The sequence below is a fragment of the Enhydra lutris genome, unplaced genomic scaffold (assembly GCF_002288905.1).
Source record: "Enhydra lutris kenyoni isolate GAN:26980312 unplaced genomic scaffold, ASM228890v2 scaffoldscaffold26, whole genome shotgun sequence".
Taxonomy (NCBI): Eukaryota; Metazoa; Chordata; class Mammalia; order Carnivora; family Mustelidae; genus Enhydra; species Enhydra lutris.
The window spans coordinates 27,674,449-27,694,085 of NW_019154110.1; the positions used below are offsets into that span (position 1 = coordinate 27,674,449).

The following is a 19,637-nucleotide window of genomic DNA, read 5'->3' on the forward strand; positions in this document are numbered from 1 at the left end:
AGTGCCTAAAACCCTTTGTCCTGATGGTTTTTCCGTATAGGAGACTTTTCTTCTGGCTAAAGAAGAAATTCAGCTTGATGAAGCGACTAAGCAGACCAAAGGGACAGGAACCTCCATTCCACAGAAGACAAAAAATGTTGCCAACGAGAGGGAGCTCTACATCCCATCCGTGGACCTTCTGACTGCCCAGGTAGAAGACTGAGCACTTTGGGGGGCTAGGGACAGAAGGCAGTGGAGAGTCCTTACCCTGTTGACAAGAAGGTGGTATAGGGACAGACAGTGCTCAGAGAGTCAGAGATCTGCCCACAGTAGCAAGGAGGATCAGTAGTGGAAGCAGGTCTCCAAATGTTTCTTCTCTGCATCGGAAACTCACTCTCGGGCTTCCCCACAGCTTCCCTTTAGTTGCCTCTGTGTTTCTGCTTTTCGGGCTCACTTTCACCCCCACTGCCTTTTGTCTCTTTCCTGCCGCTTGGTTATTGGACATCTAGTTCCCGCTTCACTCTCCTTGATTTCACCCGATTGAGGGGAGGCATGAATTTGAACAGAGTCCAGGAAGGTGTGGCCTGCAAGTCCCCTCGAGACAAAACCTGGCTCCAGCATCCGCTGCAAGTCGCCTAACGTTGCCCTTTTTGTCCTCAGGACCTGCTGTCCTTTGAGCTGTTGGATATAAACATTGTCCAAGAGTTGGAGAGAGTGCCCCACAATACTCCCGTGGGTAAGAATGTCATTCCACCCAGGTCATTCAGTTTATTAATAGACAATAAAAGTGCCACACCCTAGAGCCTGGTAGTGAGAATCTTATTCTGAGGAACTGCACAGCAAAGATTTCTCCTACAGTGTGACGTTAAAACTGCACCCATGGGTCCATTTTCCTCTTTTCCCTATTGTCTGTCGGAATCAACAATACATGTTTGTGCAAGGCTTCTCTGCCGTAAAGGGACCCTTGAGAAGCCTGGCCGGCTCGTTCATATGGCTCTTCGTCTTGGGGTTGTGAGTTTGAGCCTCATGTTCATGTAGGGCTTACTTAAAATCTTTGAAAGCAGGGGGATGGGGATCCTTCTCCATTTTTCTCTAAATGTTTATCCTTTATGTTCCTGGTTCTGTGTCTTAGCCATGGTTTCTCAGGCCAGACGACTGTGATCCTTCTTGCGTTCATTAATCTGAGGTACTTGCACACCTCATGGTCTGGAGGAGTTCTTTATAAGAATTCCTTTATAGGCCTTGAAGCCTACCTAGGTTTATTTCAGCCCTGCAAGAGGCAAGAAGCCTGTGAGCTGTTGCTTCTAGACACTGACCGTTAATGATGTGTTGCTTTTTTTTTTTTTTTTTTTGGTTGATGGTTCTTCTTTTTTCATTCTCCAGATATGACCCCCTGCATGTCTCCTCTGCCGCATGACAATCCTTTAATAGAGAAGCCAGGCTTGGGGCAGATACAGGAAGAGAGCGAAGGGGCGGGATTTAAAGTGCTGCCTGGTAAGGGCTTCATTATTTGTCTAGTGTTTGCGTTGTCCCCTCCCGTATTACACCATACTCCTTCCTATACTTACATTAGCATGTCCGTGGGTTGTCTGTAGCCTCTCCATTTTCTGAAGTCTCCTCACCTTCCCATGGGCCTCATAGCGGCTGTTCTGGGCGTGGAATCCGCATGGGTATGTGGCTTCAGTAAGCCCCTCAACAGCAACAGGCAGGGTTCGCGTCTTTCAGATCCCACAGCCTCAGTGAAGAGGAAGGCTCAGAACAGTGCCTCAGTGGAGGAAGCAGAAGTTGACCTGAGTGGGACCCAATTCGTGTGTGAGACCGTAATCCGATCCCTTACCTTGGACGCTGCCCCGGATCACAACCCGCCTTGCAGACAGAAGTCTGTGCACAGTGAGTGTCCCTGAGATCCCCCAGCTAGCAGGGCGGTGTGTGAATTGTGACTGCCAGACCTGAGGAGGAAAAAGGGCTCCTCTTACTGAGAGTGGCGGTTGGTGGTTTCTTTTTTTTTTTTTTTTAAGATCTTATTTATTTATTTGACAGAAATCACAAGTAGGCAGAGAGAGGGAGAAGCAGTCTCCCTGCTGAGCAGAGAGCCCGATGCGGGGCTCGATCCCAGGACCCTGAGATCATGACCTGAGCCGAAGGCAGAGGCTTAACCCTCTGCCACCCAGGCGCCCCTGGTGGCTTCTTTAGACCCCACATACTCTACCCGACTCTTTTAGATTTTTTTTTTTTTTTTTGGACAGAGACACAGCGAGAGAGGGAACACAAGCAGGGGCAGTGGGAGAGGGAGAAGCAGGGAGCCCGTTGCAGGGCTTGATCCCAGAACCCGGGGATCATGACCTGAGCCGAAGGCAGAGGTTTAATGACTGAGCCACCCAGGCTTCCCTACCTGACTCTTCTAATTATAGCCTCGGATGCAAGTCAGCCACCATAGCCCCTTTTCACCCTTTCTCGGGGGCAGAATTATAGCTGCATGACTTAGAGGCACAGCAGCCCTTAGCATCCAGCTGCCTGGAGTCTACACTGAGGAGTCTTCCTATGAGCTGACCGAGCTCTTCAGCAGACACCTCCACTGGCAGCTGAGTTGTGTCCTTTCTCCAGGGACACAGTCTAGGAAATAGTGGGCAGAAGCAGGAGTACCAAATTAATTTCCCAAGGTTAAATCCTGCTGTAATCAATTTCCTTTGTAACAGAAACTTGTAGATACTGGATAGGTAGCGACCATACTATGTATTTCAAGAACTATCCAAAACTTCAAATTCTCGTGCATCAAAATAATACGGAAAAATTTCTTTTGTTTATTATAATGAAATTTGGCCTATGCTTTTATTTATTTATTTTTTTTAAGATTTTATTTATTTCACAGAGATCACAAGTAGGCAGAGAGGCAGGCAGAGAGAGAGGGGAGGAAGCAGGCTCCCTGTGGAGCAGAGAGCACGATGCGGGGCTCGATCCCAGGACCCTGGGACCATGACCTGAGCTGAAGGCAGAGGCTTTAACCCACTGAGCCACCCAGGCACCCCCTTGGCCTATGCTTTTAAATACAGTTTATCTCACTCTTGTTTCAAGATACACACTCATTTCCCCCTCCCCCCACAGACTTAGGTACAAATGCATAACAAAAAATGTTCGAAGTAGTTATCTCTGATAGAATTATAGGTATTTTTTTCCCCTCATCCTTGTTTTCCCAGTTTTCTGCCATGACTGTGCATTACTTAGCAGAGGAAAGTAGGCATATGCAGTACTCACCACCTAACATTTTCTGTTTCTATAGCACCATTAGCCAATATATCAGTTTTGATTTGTCTTTAAGATTCATGGTGCTCCGGGGCGCTTGGATGGCTCAGTCGTTAAGCATCTGCCTTTGGCTTAGGTCATGATCTCAAGAGTCCTGGGATCCAGCCCCGTGTCAGGCTCCCTGCTCGGTGGGAAGCCTGATTCTCCTTCTCCCACTCCCCCTGCTGTGTTCCCTCTCTCGCTGTGTGTCTCTCTGTCAAATAAATAAATCTTTAAAGAAAAAAAATTCATGGCACTTCTCAGAAGCCTTGGTGTTTCTCTTTACCTCGTGAGCTTCAGTTCTTCTGGCTTTGCCTGGGCTTCAGACTTAGAATGTGGCCATTAGTGGTTCTAGCGGCAGCCCTTTCCCTCTGGGCATCCCCCTCCTCTGGCTCTCATTAGAGTTCATGACCCACAAGGCTTTATCAGGTAAGGGTAGCACTGGGAGCTGCTTTTAGCTTATAGGTTAAAATGAACTGCTTCCATCCTTCAGTGAAATTTGCCTCCCCTGAAGAAGGACCACTTGGAGATGAGCAAGAGGAGACCGTCCATCGCGCCAAAGAAGCTGTTGTGGAGGAGGAGGAGGAGGACGAGGAAGAGGAGGAGGACGAGCTCAAAGATGAAGTTCAGAGTCAGTCCTCTACTTCTTCAGAGGATTACATCATCATCCTGCCTGAGTGCTTTGACACCAGTCGCCCCCTGGGTGACTCCATGTACAGCTCTGCGCTCTCACAGCCGGGCCTGGAGCGAGGGGCTGAAGGCGAACCTGGGGTTGAGGCGGGGGAGAGACTCACTGGAGGGGAGAACCAGCTGCAAGAGCAGAGCATCAGTGACATCCTCATGACCTCACAGACTCTGGACACAGTGCCCCTCACGCCAGAGGTGGTGGGGCCTCCGCCACAGCTGTCCAGGTACCATCCGCACCCCCCTCAGCCAGGCTGTTGTTCACAGGTGGAATAGGGAGGAAACAGCCCCATCTCAAAACCTGTTTTGTTGTTGTTGTTGTTGTTTGTTGTTGTTTGTGAGCACGGGAGAAGACTTTTTCCCATAGGAAAGTCTGAATTTAGATGAATAAAAGTCGTATTTCCCAGAATTTGTGGATTCTGAATTTAAAGCTTTGCTTGTTCTTAATTATCTGAGCGTAGTCTGTCTACTTCTGTTTTGATCATTGAGAGCCAGTTTCTTGTTTGGTTTGGTTTTTTGCTTTTGCTGCCAAAACCCAGGGTCGAAGAGAGCCAGTTCTTAAACACAAATGTTGCTGAACGCCCCCTTGCTCTGTTGACTCATGGGTAAAGACACCAAAATTCATTCTTATGTTAACCCAAAGTACAAGAGAAAGCTTAACCTACTATGAAAAAAATATATTCTAAAACCAGAGAACAGTTCTTTTTCATCATCTGATCTGTGTGTGTCACTGTTCTCTCATGGTGTGGCAGAGGATGGAGCCTTGACTAGGATTTAGACCACTCTCTCGGGCAGCTAGACATTTCCCTTTATCAAGACCATTTAATGGAGCAGGGAGTGACCTGACTCAAGCCGGGCTCTCTAGTTTGAGTGTGGCTAAGGAGGAAAACCACAGGTAGAATGAGCTCTTCCTACCTGATCCCTGCATTCAGACATGAGGTCTGGGTCAGAAAAGGGAAGCCTTTATAGAGAATCCGCCACAGCTGTGCTATGTGTACTGTGTCTCCAGCGTTCCCATAGGTGTCTTTTCCACTGACTTTCGATATTGTCTTTCTGAAAGGAGCCCTCCTTGTACACAGCTGGATGGTTCCCCAGGATTGGATTTACCCGTTACCATACCAGAAGTTTCTTCAGTCCCCGATCAGATCAGAGGAGGTAACGACCAGCCTGAGCTTGATGTCTTTTTCTGTGCTCCTTTCTGATGAAACCAGGCATCAATAGGCACTCTGTCTTCATGATTCGTGGCATTATTCAGAAACCTGCCCATCTCTTTTTTCTGTGGCCCTCCCTCACATTCTTTTCTGTTCTCTAGCTTCATATTTATTAAGTGAGACCTCACAGAGGCAGGCATTGTGCTGCAGTGGCAAGAACACAGGGTTTGACGCTAGACCAGTATAGGTTCCAGGCCCAACTCCCCCTTTCCTCACTGTGTGACCTTGAAGCAGTTTAGCACAGTCATAAAACCTGTGGGGCTATTTTCTTAGCACCTTGAAGTTGTTAGTAGACCTTCAAAGTCACTTCCCACTCTTAATTAAAAAAAAAAAAACCTAAAAGTACTTAAAAACTAATAAATAAATTGGTGTGATAGCTTTATGGACTTAGTTTTTGGTATTCAATGAACAGTTACCTTGCACTGCATTCTGGGCAGTTCCTCCTTATCACTTAAAACCATCTGCAAAATTTCCCAAATATTTTAAATAAATAAAAGCTGTGATCAGATTGCTGTTTGCCTCTCAAAACTCGCCCCACTACTAGTTAAACACTAGGCACTTGTGGATGCCGCATCTAACCAATAGCTCTTTTGCTTTTAGAGCCCAGAGGCTCGTCAGGACTTGTAAACAGCAGACAGAAGAGCTCTGACCACTCAAGGTAACTGGACCTTGTGCAGCCTCTTCTTCAGAAGCAGGTGGATATATATGCTAGTATTGCTTCTGCTTGCACAAGCTTCTCAAACCGTGTGCCTCCAGAGGGCAGAGAAGGAGAGCCATCATTCCTTCTTGTTCTTACTTCTCCTGAAGCTTGTGAACAACACTGAACAGAGGGCTACAGTTACGTTTTAAGAATGTTCACATTCCAGGGGTGCCTGGCTGGCTTAGCCAGTATAGCATATGACTCTTGATCTCAGGGTTGTGAGCTCGGGCCCCACACTGGGTGTAGAGATAACTTGAAAAAATAAAATCTTTAAAAAAAAAAAAAAAAGTTCACCGTCCAGACCAGTACTCTCAAATTTACCTCACCTTAGTACCAAAGAAGGCAGGAAGGTCAAGCCCACGGTGCATCTTCATAGTAGTTTCTTAAACACGCCTGCCTCTCTGCTTCTAATCATCTCAGATCCGTGGCAAGGTGGATTCTTCCCTCCAGTGTCCAGAAAATCACATTTCCTTTGGAGGTGTGTCCTCTGAGATGATGATTAAGCAGACAGACTGCTAAATACCTTTTTTTGCCCTTGACCACATAATATTCAGCTGGGACAGAAAGCCAGTGTTCTACAGAAAGAGGAGTGTCTTTTCTGCATGCCCCTTAACCTTGCAGCAGTAGAGCTGGCCTCTACATCAAACCAAGGTTTTAGCCGTAAAACTAATAGGAAAATGATCACATTCTCTTTTTTACATCTGACTTTTTTCCTCAGGGAAATCCATTTTCTTTCAAGGATTAGAGCCCAGATTAGCTTGTAGGAAGCTAATGGTTTGTGTTTTTTAGGGAGATAATTTGGTTTTCCTCCCCAGGCACCACCACCATGGGAGCAGCATTGCCGGAGGACTCATGAAGGGGGCTTTGTCTGTTGCTGCTTCTGCATACAAGGCCTTGTTTGCTGGGCCACCAGTCACTGCCCAGGTCAGTGTATGTTTCCTTTTCTTCGACCGAAGCCAAACCACTGGAGAAAATGATGCTCCCTGCCTGGGCTGGAAAGTAGTATGGCATTCTGGCACTTTCTAGCTATAGGAATTTAGCCAAGTTACTTAAGGGAAGAAAGGAAAAAGACCTAATATTTGTTGAGGACCTGTTACATGTGGGGAGCTCTCGCAAATACGTGCTACAAGGTGAAGAAGACACCAGTCCTTGCCCAAAAGACAGTGGGACACAAGTAAGGTACACAGTTAGTGTAAGATCCTGCGCCAGTGTTCTCGGGTGGAACACCTCGGCCACCCCTGCTGTGGGCCCCTCTGTGGGGCCAAAGAAGGCTTCCTGATAGATGGCGCCTGAGCTGAGGTTTTTTTTGTTTTTGGTTTTTTTTTTGTTTTGTTTTTTTTTTTTGACAGAAATCAGAAGTAGGCAGAGAGGCAGGCAGAGAGAGAGGAGGAAGCAGTCTCCCTGCTGAGCAGAGAGTCCGATGCGGGGCTCGATCCCAGGACCCTGGGATCATGACCTGAGCCGAAGGCAGAGGCTTTAACCCACTGAGCCACCCAGGTGCCCCCTGAGCTGAGTTCTTAAGGACAAAATAAGTATGCGCCAGGAAAGGGGAATAGAAAGAACATTGTGACAGAGACTAGCCAGTAAAAAGAGTTGGAAACGTGAGCCGGCAAGGTGAATTTGGGCTGGGAAGAATAAGAAGAGAAAAGCCCGGGGCGCCTGGGTGGCTCAGTGGGTTGAGCCACTGCCTTCGGCTCGGGTCATGATCTCGGAGTCCTGGGATCGAGCCCCGCATCGGGCTCTCTGCTCTCTAGGGGAGCCTGCTCCCTCCTCTCTCTCTGCCTGCCTCTCTGCCTGCTTGTGATCTCTCTGTCAAATAAATAAAATAAAATCTTTAAAAAAAAAAAAAAAGAAGAAGAGAAAAGCCCAATTTATGTAGGTAGGGGTGCTGTGTTGAGTGGTTTGGGTGTTATTTTAAGACTTCTGGTGTGGGGAGGAGCAGTGAATGGGCTTTAGGAAAGTGATTAACATCAGATTTGTGCCTAGTAAGATAATTCCATTACCATGTGGAGGTTGGGGAAGCCCTAAGGAAATCCATTTGAGAACCCATGTGTAGATGGAAAAGAAGGGTAGAAGAGAAAGAGAAATGGCAGAACTTGGGAGACCATGATTAAGAGGCTAGAAAGAAGTCAAGGAGGAATCCTGAGTTTCTGGCTTTGGGCAGATAGTATCATTCACTAAGAGGGGATATCCAAGAAGAAGGATATATTTGGGCAGGAGGAGAAGAAAATTAGGTCCATTTTGGATGGTGTGGAGTTGGAGGCACGTTACCCATAGTGCAGCTGGGCATGTTCCTGTGGCTCAGAGGAGTGATTTGGCCTGGAGGTCAAGTCCCCTGTATACATATTCCAGCAGAAACCACGTGATTCAGTGAGAGTTTCCAGGAAGAAAGGGTGTAAAAGCAAGATGGAGCCTTTAAGAATCCAAGAAAGAGGGGTTCCTGGGTGGCTCAGTTGTTAAGCATCTGCCTTCGGCTCAGGTCATGATCCCAGGGTCCTGGGATCGAGTCCTGCATCTACTCCTGCTCCGCCAGAAGCCTGCTTCTCCCTCTCCCATTCCCCCGCTTGTGCTCCCTCTCTCGCTGTGTCTCTCTCTGTCAAATAAATAAAATCTTTAAAAAACAAAACAAAAAACAAAAAAGAATCCAGAGAAGAAGAAGGGCCCTGCCCAGGAGCCTGAGAAGTGGGAGGAAGATGTGCTGGATGGAGCTCAGGGAAGGGAACTTGAACGGGGAGGAAGGGCCAGAGCCCCCAGAGAACAGGGAGCAGGTGGAGAGGCCTCGGAGTATGCCTCATTCTCCAGTAGCTGGAGCACAGAGGGAAAGAGCGAAAGCTGGGCCGCAGAAGGCAGAGCGAAATTGGTGTTTCTACACTTGGCCGAGCCAGTAGCAAAGGAGGTTAACAGTCAAGAGGTGATACACAGAAAGAGATTTCTGAGGTGATGAGAAATCACAAAATAGCAAGCAAAAGGATGTGTGGAAGAACGATTCTGGAAAGGAGGATGATAGTTTATTCTGAAATAAGTGGGAAGAAGGGAACAGTGGAGTTAGGTGTAGAGGAAATGCCAGAGACTGTGTTCAACATGTATACACACTCTTGTCTTAATCCTCTCAACAACCCTTCCAAACGAGGTATTTGTATCTGTTTCCTCCACCAGAGAATTAATTGGTAGGACGGTAAGTAATTGGTAAGAGAGTAATCCAGGAGGGAAATCTTGCCGTTTGCAGCAACGTGGTTGGAGCTAGAGGGTATTATGCCAAGCAAAGAAAGTCAAAGACAAATACCATATGATTTCATTCATATGTGGAATTTAAGAAACAAAACAGAGAAACATAGGGGAAGGGAAGGAAAACTAAAATAGGATGAAAACAGAGAAGGAGAGAAACTATAAGAGACTCTTAACTCTAGGGAACAAACTGGGGCGCCTGGGTGGCTCTGCCTTCAGCTCAGGTCATGATCCCAGGGTCCTGGGATTGAGGCCGCATCGGGCGCTCTGCTTGTCAGGGAGCCTGCTTCCCCTCCTCTCTCTCTGCCTGCCTCTCTGCCTACTTGTGATCTCTGTCTATCAAATAAATAAAAATAAATTTTAAAAAATATATTAAAAAAAAAACTCTAGGGAACAAACTGAGGGTTGCTGGAGGGGAGGGGCGGGGCTGGGTAACTGGGTGATGGGCACTAAGGAGGGCACGTGATGGAATGAGCAGTTGGTGTGATATGCAACTGATGAATCGCTGAACTCTACCCCTGAAACTAGTAATACACTATCTGTTAATTTTTTAAAAAGGCAGCACCTGGGTGGCTCAGTGGGTTAAAGCCTCTGCCTTCGGCTCCGGTCATGATCCCAGGGTCCTGGGATCGAGCCCCATGTCTGGCTCTCTGCTCAGCGGGGAGCCTGCTTCCTCTTCTCTCTGCCTGCCTCTCTGCCTACTTGTGATCTCTCTCTGTCAAATAAATAAGTAAAATCTTTAAAAAAATAAAAAAGTAATAAAAAAATTTAAAAAGGGTAATCCAAAGTGGTAGGATTTAGGAAGGTTGTGTGTCCACGACAGGGCTTGGCTCAAAGAGGGAGGTAAAGGAATGTTAGCTCCCTCTTTCGTGGATTGCTTCTGTTCTTTAAAAAGGAGTGGGGGGGGGGGAATGCCCAGAAGGTCGCCCAAGGTGTCATTTCACAAACAGTTTCTTGTTTAGCCCCTTTGCGTAGCTGACCCCGCTCTCCCGGTGACGTCTCTGCCCCTGCCTCCACTGGCCCCATCAGCACAGTTAGCTTCATCTTCATAGTGTTTCCAGTACTTGCTTGCATCTTTTCCTTTATTGGGCCAAAGGACAGTTCCTGAGTTGCCCAGTTCCAGGTATAAACACGGGGAATCCAGAGCGGGGCCTTCCCAGCCCTCCCTCAGGTGGCGTGCGATGGTGGCTGGTGGACAGGAGTGGCCCCACCCTTGCGTTGAATTCCCTAATATTTTAAACAGATCTTGGAAAGATTTGTATGATTTACAAGATAGTAACAATTGACAAGGCACATACGTGATACCGAAAACGTTGCTCTGCTTTTCTTGACTCTATACAGCCAGTAGTTTCTGAAGATCAGACAGCAGCCCTGATGGCCCATCTCTTCGAAATGGGATTCTGTGACCGGCAGCTGAACCTCATGCTGCTGAAGAAACACAATTACAACATCCTGCATGTTGTGACGGAACTTCTTCAGGTCAACAACAATGACTGGTACAGCCACCGCTACTGAAGAGGGCCCTCGTATTAAATCATTAGCCTGCTGCTCAGAGATCTTTATTCTGTCCTTGGAGGCGTAGGGGAGAAAGCCCTGGCTTATTTTTTAATCTGATGAATCTATAGAGCCCATTATTGAATTATCAAGACAGTACCTGCATTACAGTATTTTGGGGAGCAAATCAAAGACCAGAACTGAAGCAGAGACATCAGATGAATTGTAGGAAAACGGTTTTTCAGTTGATTTGTATAAAGCTCCGGTCTCCATTGTAGTGCATCTGAAGAGCATAACTTGAACTTCCTATAGAACCGTTTTTCTTTCTGCTTGTATCAAAGTTGAGTATTTTCCTTTGGTTAAACGTGGATGTTTCTATGGGGATATCTGTTGTCCGTTTTTAAAAGAAATTAACCTAACCTCAGAAGTTGTTTTCAAGAATTCTTAACAATTTTTCTAGCCCACCCCAAGCCTCGTATCTGTGTGGTATTGAAATGACACCCAGAGCCCCAGAGAAATCTTGTTACTCCAGCTTGTTCAAGGGCAAAGTCAATTCCCTGCAAGACTTAGTGATCAGCACTGTTGTTTTCTAGAGACCCCACTGGTACATTCAGGAAGATCACCTTGTGGGTCCCCGAACTTCAGTGAAAGGAGGAGGGAGTGTGCTCGTTAACCCACCAGCACCTGTTAGCAGTGTTTACTGTAGTCATTTTGCATACACTTTTCTTTATTTAAGGGAACAAATTTAAGTAGATAGTGTGAAATATTTTGCTAATACTGTAGAGAAGGGAAAAACTTCTATTAAAAGGAAAAAAAAAACGGTTACCTTTTTTTCTTAAGGTCAGGGTAGATGTTACAGTTGAAAGGTGGAAAGTGAAAGGCAGGCTCCCAGCTCTATCTAGTAAAGTCAGTTCAGGGGCAGGCAAATAGGAAATGCTGATGGCTTCTTGAATGTTTTGAAATCTGCTCAAAGGTAACCAGCCTGAGAGAGCCTAGCACAGGGAAGACTGTTTTGCAAATCTTGGAAGGGGACAAACTGAAAAATTTTTGAGTTAACCCCAGAATGAACTGGAAAGCTTGCTGACAGGGCCCCAGGTCCTCATTCTGTTTACAGAAAGGAGTCTTGGGTACAATGGGTGAAGGAAAAGGTAACAAAAAAAAACACTAAAAGCTATTATTCATGAAAATGACTTCCAGAAAAAGAAGACTCTTAACCCTCATCCAAAAGGGGGAAGGATAGTAAACTAGTATTATTTAACCTGGTTGGTATTTATAATGAATGATGATATTAATTAATCATTAGTCATCATGTTTATTTACAGTATACTTCTTGACCGCTATTAAATAAACCAAGATTCAGACTGCAAGCCAACCAGGCTGTTCATTATTTAAAACGTTTTTATCCGGGTTTCTGGGTAGAGGCTGAGCGGCAGGGTGTGTGTAATTAATTGGGTTGATTTGGGGCGGGACCTGTTCTGACCTCCTGAATCGTTATTGCAGGGGTCCAGGAGGACCCTGAGGTCCAGTCGTCCGTCCGATTGTACTTGTATGTAACCGCTTCAAGAATGGTCAAATAAAGGTTCTTTGAAAGCCCTGCCTGGAGTGGCTGGTGCTTGCGGAAGCAGCGTCGGGGCGGCAGGGTGGTCTGTGAAGAGATGAGCTCTTCCCTCAACTGGTCTCGAGAGGGGGCGGGCCCCTGGGGGGGGCAGGGGGGGGCCCTGGGAGGGGGCGGGCCTGGAGGAGCTGGGGCGGAGCCTCCCCCGGCACCGAGTCAAAGCGTAGGGCGAGGCCTAGCCTCGCGCACTTTCGATTCTGCCTGCAACCGTTTTAGTCCTGCTGCCGCCCGGGGTGGGTAAGGCGCTCCGCAGATTTTCCTTTCTTTCCCTTTGGGTGGCAAGGGCCGAGGGACCTTCAGTGCCTCCTAGCCTCACGTAGGCACTCGTGGGTTAACAGCCTCGACTAACGGCCTCGGGGTGTCCGGAAGGACTTAAAATTCTCCATCACTGAAATCCTAGCTTCTGCGGAGCGACTGCTCTCCTACTCGGGACCCTGGCCGAGCCCGGGAGTAGGGCTGGAAGCAGCCTAGCTCCTCCGGGTAGGCCGAGGTCGCTACTCCCCACCCCACGCTGCATATTCGCTCCCCCAGGACTCAGTGGAAGGGGGCCAGTAGCCTGGCCAGCTCCAGCCCGTTGTCCCTCGGGTCGCCCTGCCCTACGAGCCTTTCTCCTGAAAGACACATTCCAGAAATCTCACTTTTAGCTGACAGGTGCGTTGGATCCCAGACCTGAACCAGGTGAGGCGCCCTTGATTTTGGCCCAGCAAGGTGTGGCTCACCTTGCCCTCTCATTCTGCTACTACTCCTGACCCTGTGGGGGAAAATCTGGATTTTTAGCCTTTAGCATTCTTTTTTTTTTTTTTTTTTTTAGCCTTTAGCATTCTTTAGGATGGCCCCTGACCATTGCTCTCACCCTTCTCCAGGCATTCTTTCCTCTACCCCACAGAAAGCAGTGAGGAAGAGATTTCTGCTCCCTGGCAGGGCTTTTTTAAGGTTCTTAGGCACACCTGTGACCAGCCTAGCCTCCTTTCCCTTGTTTCAAAGAATCCCTGCCTTCCTATTCGGCCAGCACCTGCCGGGCTCAGGAATGGAAGCCTTCCTTCCACTCCCAGGCTGGGAGATCGCAGGCATTTCTGCCCGGGTGTCCTGGACACCTCTTCAGAGTCCTCTTGTCGCAGAGGGTGAAGGGACTCTGGACTGTGGCTGCCCCCCTACCGCCCGCCATCCCTGTCCACTTCCTTCCCCTGAAGCAACTGACAGCTCAGCAACTTACCCAGAAAATAAAAATAAAGTGCTCCACCATTCACTTCTGGAAGTCCCTGCTAGGGAAATAACTTCTGCTTTTCTTTTCTCTTCCCTCTCACAGGCAGATTGAGCTCCCCTGCAGTAATGAAAGGAAATACACTGAAATTTCTGATCCCAGAATCCCGTGTAACTGCTCAGTTCTCCATATCCTAACTTCCTTGGGCCGGAGCTTACTGAATTTGGGGTGATGCTCCTTGCCAACCTTGAGAACCCAAAACCAGAGTGACATTCCCATGTCCGTGCTAACAAGCTTAGCAGTGAATTCTGTTCTTTTTCCTTAGTGAAAACTCCCCCTGAATGATGGGTGAGACATTCTCCCATTTGGGCTCTCGGGAGGAGAACAGGTCTATCCTGCCGCCCAGCCCGGCCACTGGCAGCAACGCTGCCCGATACTCCAGCACCCGAAGCAGCAAATCCTTCTGTTCCCGAGCGCCTTGTGAAGGAGCTGCCCGTGCCAGCTTTGTGATTTGTCCCACCTGTCAGGGCAGCGGGGAGATCCCACAAGGTGAGTGGCCCAAGGCTTTGGAAGGAGCCTGGATTCCAGCTGGTCAGGCCCCTCTGAGCCTCCTCGAATTGGGGCTTGGTCCCCCAGCTGCAGGGAGGCCAGCGAGATGTTCCCTAGCCCTGCACTGGCTGCATAGACACCCCACCCCTCCTGCCCTGGTGGTTCTCCCCAGGCGTCTCCAGCTTCCCTGCTCCTTTAGCAACACTGTGCCTTAGGATTCACAAAGTTACAAATGATCTCCCCAGAGAAGCTACACTTCTCTCATTTGCTGGTGCCTTCCGGAAATTACACTTGGTAATGAAAATCTCACTTCCTTTCCGGAGCTGACAAAGTTGAGCTGCTGTCATCTGCCCAGCGGTCCCAGTCCTGCTCTGGGGCAGAGGTGGCATGCTTCTGACCCCACTCGGTGGGGTGAAGGGGTTGCTTCTGGGAGGCTGGCACAGGAAACATTCGTCATGCACACGTCTTAGCCCTCCCTCTCTCTTACCTTCTTTCTCTCCACAGAGCTAGAGAAGCAGTTAGTGGCCCTCATCCCCTATGGGGACCAGAGGCTGAAGCCCAGGCGCACGTAAGCCCCTTTTCTCACCTCAGCTCCACAAGCTGTCACCCCTGGGGTCTGTTCTCTGTCTCCCCCATTCTGCCTCCCCACCACAATTCTTCTCCATGGGAAGCCTCACTGAGTGAGGCTCCGCTTCCAGGGCTTTTCCTGGTTTAAGAAGTCTGGGCCACAGCAGGTGCCACCTGAGGCCACCTGCTGTCGGGAGCTTCGGTGCTTCCAAGAAGCATGGCTCCCTTGTGGAAAGAGGAAGGATCTCTTGACTCTGAGAGGTCTTTCAGGAGGGAGCGAACGACCCAGGCTGCGGTTCATATGGGGAAGTTATTTTTCCTGCGAGCTTCCCTCTCTGTGGCAGCTCAGACCTGCTTGTTCTCTCTGGTTGAGATGGAAAATGAGCTGCTATCTGTTCTGAGGTACAGCACAGCCTCGGAGGTGGCCCTGAGTGTCCCCGGAGGGGGGCGTGACCCTCTTTGTCATGGGTCTCTTGGACGTGAATCCCTGCCCCTTCTGCCCAAGGTGCTCAGTGGTCGAGGGAGAGGAGTGTCCCTCTCTGCCCAAGGTTCTGTGGCGTTCAGACCTGTCCCTTCCTCTGCCCCGGATCCTGCTTTCCCACAGGAAGCTTTTCGTGTTCCTGGCCGTCCTCATCTGCCTTGTGACCTCCTCCCTCGTCGTCTTTTTCCTGTTTCCCCGGTCCATCGCCGTGCAGCCCGCGGGCCTCAACTCCTCCACGGTGGCCTTTGACGAAGCTGACATCCACCTCAACATAACGGTGGGTGGGCGCCCACACCCCTGAGCCCCATGCCGCCTTGCCGGCCACTCTTCTCTGCGGTCCTTGTCGGGCGTTGCCATCCTGGGCTCAGGTAGCCAGGGGTCCTGTGGCAGCCAGAGGGTGTCGAAGCCTGAGGGTAAGCAGGTGCAACCATGAGCCCCATAGTGGAACGTGCAGAATTAGGACTGTACACCCCAAGCGGGGAAGAATCAGGGCGAGAGAAGTAAAACACAGGGTGTGGAGGGCATGCCTGAGACACTCTGGGTGGGCGGAACAGAACAAGAGAGAAGCCTTGCAGGATGAGCCTGGGTCCTGGGCCAACTTCATGTCTTACGGTGACCCCTTCGCCATTAAGAGCCACTCCAAGGGGCTCCTGACGCTGGACTTCCGAAGCTGAGGCCCGTAGTAGGAGTGGGGCTCAGTCAGGTGGAGGGGCAGGCAGGGATAAGGAAGCTACTTGACTTCTCCTTTTCAAGGATGGTCACCTTCCCACTTCCCTTTCCCTTGTCTTCCTTCTCAGAATATCTTAAACATCTCCAATAGCAACTACTACCCCATCACGGTGACCCAGCTGACCATCGAGGTTCTGCACCTGTCCCTCGTGGTGGGGCAGGTCACCAATAGCCTCCTCCTCCACATCGGTCCTTTGGCCAGTGAACAGGTGACCCCCCACCCCCCGTCCTGGGGCCAGCCCTACCCACAGGGGTGTGGACACGTGTGGGGATCGGAAGGGGCAGCTGGGGTTGGGGTTCACCCTGTGCCCATTTGGTTGACAGATATTTTATGCAGTGGCCAACAAAATCTGGGATGAAAACACATAGTAAGTATCCCTTGATCTCTTCTCCCTTAGCTTCTGTCCCTGGTTGGAAACCCAGGCTTCATCCCTACCAGATTTCCTTCTCTGCAGCCAGCATTTGGCCTTCACTGTCGTGGCCAAGATTGCAATCTGCAAGGGATTCAGGGTCACCATCCCTCTGCCTGTTTGGACTTAGGATGGAATGAAAACAGGCCAGAATTTAATTAATTCTTACAATAGGTGACCTTGGACTCTTCAACCTAAATCACTAAGAAGCATGAATGTCTTGTTTTCTGCTGAGGGAGGAGCTAGCACACACCTGGGCCAAGCCTACGGGGCTTGGAGGAATGACATTGCAGCAAGGGTGACGCGCTCACCTTAGAGGGAGAAAGAGTGGGCACGGCATTTGGGGCCCCTGATGGAAAAGAGGCCCGGAGCCTGGGACCGACCTGCAGGTCTCCTCCGAGCTGCCGGGCTGCTCAGTGTGAAACATGGTCACATGTTCTTTTCTCTCTCAGCAAAATCTGTTCCTGGATGAAAATCAAAGTCCACCACGTGCTTTTGCACATCCAGTAAGTAGGGCTTGGAGCCCGGGTGTCCCTCTCGCCTCCTTCTGACCCCAGCAGAGCTGCACTCTGCTCACCTTGTGGGAGAGGTCCTCCAAAGCTAACTCCATGATCTTTGCTGGCTCTTGGGAAGGCAGATCCCACCCCTTCCCTAGACCCTGCCTTGCTTATAAGCCATCGGTGTGACAGCCACTGAGCTGTCTGGATCACAGGTGGGACAGCTGTCCCAGGTGCGTTGGCAGAGCAGGGAGCAGAAGGAAGGGGGGTTGTTTGAGGGATCCCCCACCCCAGACAGCAGAGCAGGGCCAGAGCTTCCTCTTCTCCCCCCACCCCTCCACCACCAGACATAGCAACAAAGCGTGCTTCCTCTCCAGGGGCACCCTGACCTGTTCCTACCTGAGTCATTCAGAGCAGCTAGTCTTCCAGAACTATGAGTACGTGGACTGCCGGGGAAACTCGTCAGTGCCCCACTTGCTGGTCCCTCATCCGCCGTGACCTGCCTGCTGGTCCCGCACTCCAGGCCCCTGCCAGCCTGGGCTGTATCTCCCAGAACCCAAGGAAGGACTACAGTGACTTTGCCAAAGGAAAAGCTCTGCTTTATTCTACCTCCCCCCACCACACACACCCCCTCAACCACAGGAAGCCCTATGTGGAAGTTAACTTTACACACACACACACACACACAGATGCACGTCACTCACGTCCTCTGACTTCCACCAGAAAAGAAGTCTGGTTCTTCTAGGAGCCAGTGCCAGGCTTTCCCCTGTGTCTGTCTTGAGGAGAGCCTGACCTGATACAGCCTTGAGGTGTCGAGTGGCATCTGTTCTCTGTACTGAGTACCTTGGTTGCCTCACTCCTCGGGCTGGCCTTCCTCCGGCCTGAAGGGGGAACTCTTTCATTTTATCTGGCTTTTAAAACAGGGATCTTTTTCAAGTTCCCCACCCAGTGTTGGGAGGGTGACTTGAGGGAGTCAGTGCTGTCTCGTTCCTTCCGGCTTTGGTCACGTGACAAAGGGGTGAGGCTGGTCGGCTTCTCTCCTGGGAACTTGTACCCCGACGACAAGGGGCAAGGTTGGCTAAGGCCTGCAGCTCGGCGGCCTCCCCAGTTAAAGGCTGCCCCCGTTCCTAGGAAGACAGAGCTTTTCTCTGGCTAAAGCTTCTTGCCAGAAAATCGTTTTATTATTCCCATGACAGCAGGAGCAAACATAGTAGGGGAGGAGAGGGAGGCATCTGGCACCCCCTCTGTCTCTCCAGGAAAAAAAAAAAAAAAAACAGATGAAGCCAGAGTCACTTGGGAAGGCATTTATTGAAGTTAGGCTTCTGGCTGGTGGTTGGCCCACAACCCTGGACCCAGGTCAGTCAGCCGGTTGCCCCAGCTGCTGCTCTGCGATAGCTTACAGAGGTCAAGCTGTCAGGATTCGGCCACAAGCTGCTGGGCTCTACGGCCTCCCCGGCTTAGCTCCAAGGCCCATCCTCTGCTCCCAGAGGCCTCTGCTTTCCTTTGGGCATGGGCAGGCTGGAACCGCACATCAGGAGGGGCTGGTCTTAACCTCTCTCTGCTGTCACTCGGGTGAAGAAGCGAAGTCCCAGCTAACTCGGGCTCCCACTGGGCTGCAACTGGAGGCACTGAGCAGGAATGGTAATTGCTCGCTAAAGGCAGCTGTGGTTTCTCTCAGGCCTGTAGATGAACTTAGGTGGTGGGGAAAGCTGAATGCCAAGTTGGGTGGGTGGAGAGGAGGCAGTGGGGACAGCACCTGGCTAGCTGGCTGCGGGGGACGACGGGAAGGAAGGAGGTTGTCCTGTCTCCCCGAATGCATTCATGCCTGAGTAACTAGAGTCAGGAAGAGGCTGGCAGGAGCACAAAAGTCCGGAAAGGCCAGCCTGGAGTTTCTGCTGAGTGTCAGTTGCCAAATGTAAAGGATTTATATTGTATTCAGTGAACTATACTTCACAATGTTAAAGAGTAAACAAAGAGCCTCCTGTGAGTTGGGAGGAGAGCTGGACCTGCGCGACACTGCTGGGCTGTTTGGGGGTGTCTGAGTGGGTGCCAACCTCTTCTCCCCAGGCCCTGAGCCCCTCTGCTAACCACCCCTCTCCCCCTTCCTTCACCTTGTGTCTCTTAAGTTCCCTCCCTACTTTAATATTCCTGTTCTGTGCCCTACCCCAGGTCCCCCAGGGGAAACACTGCACTGAGGGGCCCCTTCAGCCTGTGTAGGCTTCCGTGAAAGGCCCAGGCATCCCCTCATCAGCGCCAGGTGGAAAAGGGGACAGGCTGTGGGAGAGACCCCGGATGTCAGCTTCAGGAAGTGGTGAGGGGGTGAAGGCTGATTGCTTCCGGGAGGGGCTGAGATGGAGGAAGGAAGAGGCCTGTGGGGTTTTGTGGGCCAGTCTGCCTCCCCTTCCCAAGATGAGGTGTCCTGTGTTTAAGGGGACAGTCCGCCTTTCCTCTGAGCTCTTTCCAGCCCTGCGTCCCGTCATCCATGCCACAGCTCAGTGCCCGCTGTGGGCCAGGCATTACACTGGACTTCGGGGGGGCACTGCCTGCCACCTCCAGTCCAGCTCCAGGCCTGCTCTGGTGTGATGCAATTCCTCCTCCTCAGTAAGCATCTGCCAGTGGGGAGGGGTGATGGTTCCAGCGAGAGTCCTAAACCTAGAGCCTCCAACAGGGGGGTGCCTGGGGGCCTCAGTCGGTTAAGCATCTGACTTTTTTAATTTAGGCTTGAGCCAGGGTTGCCAGATGGGGCCCTGTGTCCGGCCCTGTGCTCAGCAAGGAGTCTGTTTGTCAGGGCGCCTGGGTGGCTCAGTGGGTTAAAGCCTCTGCCTTCGGCTCAGGTCTTGGTCTCAGGGTCCTGGGATCCAGCCCCGCGTCGGGTTCTCTGCTCAGCAGGGAGCCTGCTTCCTCCCCTCTCTCTCTCTGCCTGCCTCTCTGCCTACTTGTGATCTCTGTCAAATAAATAAAATCTTAAAAAAAAAAGGGGGGGGAGTCTGCTTGTCCCTCTCCCTCTGCTCCTCCC

General features: G+C 50.4%; 2 protein-coding genes across 8 annotated transcripts in view; both read left to right on the forward strand.

The window, feature by feature from the left end:
• The window catches only part of LOC111151636 (NBR1, autophagy cargo receptor), a 34,545-nt gene extending 22,379 nt beyond the window's left edge, over positions 1–12,166 (forward strand). For all 3 annotated transcript variants that reach the window (XM_022509759.1, XM_022509756.1, XM_022509757.1), the window contains exons 13-21: positions 41–190; positions 640–715; positions 1,363–1,473; positions 1,705–1,869; positions 3,752–4,169; positions 5,003–5,097; positions 5,754–5,811; positions 6,669–6,777; positions 10,420–12,166. In XM_022509759.1, coding sequence (XP_022365467.1) covers positions 41–190; positions 640–715; positions 1,363–1,473; positions 1,705–1,869; positions 3,752–4,169; positions 5,003–5,097; positions 5,754–5,811; positions 6,669–6,777; positions 10,420–10,593 — 1,356 coding nt within the window. In that variant the 3' untranslated portion in view covers positions 10,594–12,166. The remainder of the gene's footprint in view (positions 1–40; positions 191–639; positions 716–1,362; positions 1,474–1,704; positions 1,870–3,751; positions 4,170–5,002; positions 5,098–5,753; positions 5,812–6,668; positions 6,778–10,419) is intronic.
• A 220-nt stretch (positions 12,167–12,386) lies between these two features.
• LOC111151798 (transmembrane protein 106A) lies at positions 12,387–19,407 on the forward strand. Of its 5 annotated transcripts, none has more exons than XM_022510005.1 (8): positions 12,387–12,420; positions 13,714–13,937; positions 14,442–14,505; positions 15,109–15,262; positions 15,783–15,923; positions 16,039–16,082; positions 16,577–16,630; positions 16,999–19,407. In XM_022510005.1, the coding sequence occupies exons 2-8, from the start codon at positions 13,730–13,732 to the stop codon at positions 17,117–17,119; spliced, it is 786 nt and encodes a 261-aa protein (XP_022365713.1). In that variant the 5' UTR covers positions 12,387–12,420; positions 13,714–13,729; the 3' UTR covers positions 17,120–19,407. The 5 variants fall into 5 exon arrangements, with proteins under 5 accessions (XP_022365713.1, XP_022365712.1, XP_022365711.1 ...); XM_022510004.1 differs by having other exon boundaries at positions 12,394–12,424; XM_022510003.1 differs by lacking the exon at positions 12,387–12,420 and adding an exon at positions 12,539–12,865 and having other exon boundaries at positions 13,494–13,937.
• Positions 19,408–19,637: the final 230 nt, after the last annotated feature.

Coding starts and splice junctions, on each gene's coding strand:
- LOC111151798 (XM_022510005.1), top strand. CDS start 13,730: ATGATGGGTGAGACATTCTCCCATTTGGGCTCTCGGGAGGAGAACAGG. Junction 15,263..15,782: donor ACATCCACCTCAACATAACG/GTGGGTGGGCGC, acceptor CTTCCTTCTCAG/AATATCTTAAACATCTCCAA. Junction 16,631..16,998: donor CACGTGCTTTTGCACATCCA/GTAAGTAGGGCT, acceptor CTTCCTCTCCAG/GGGCACCCTGACCTGTTCCT.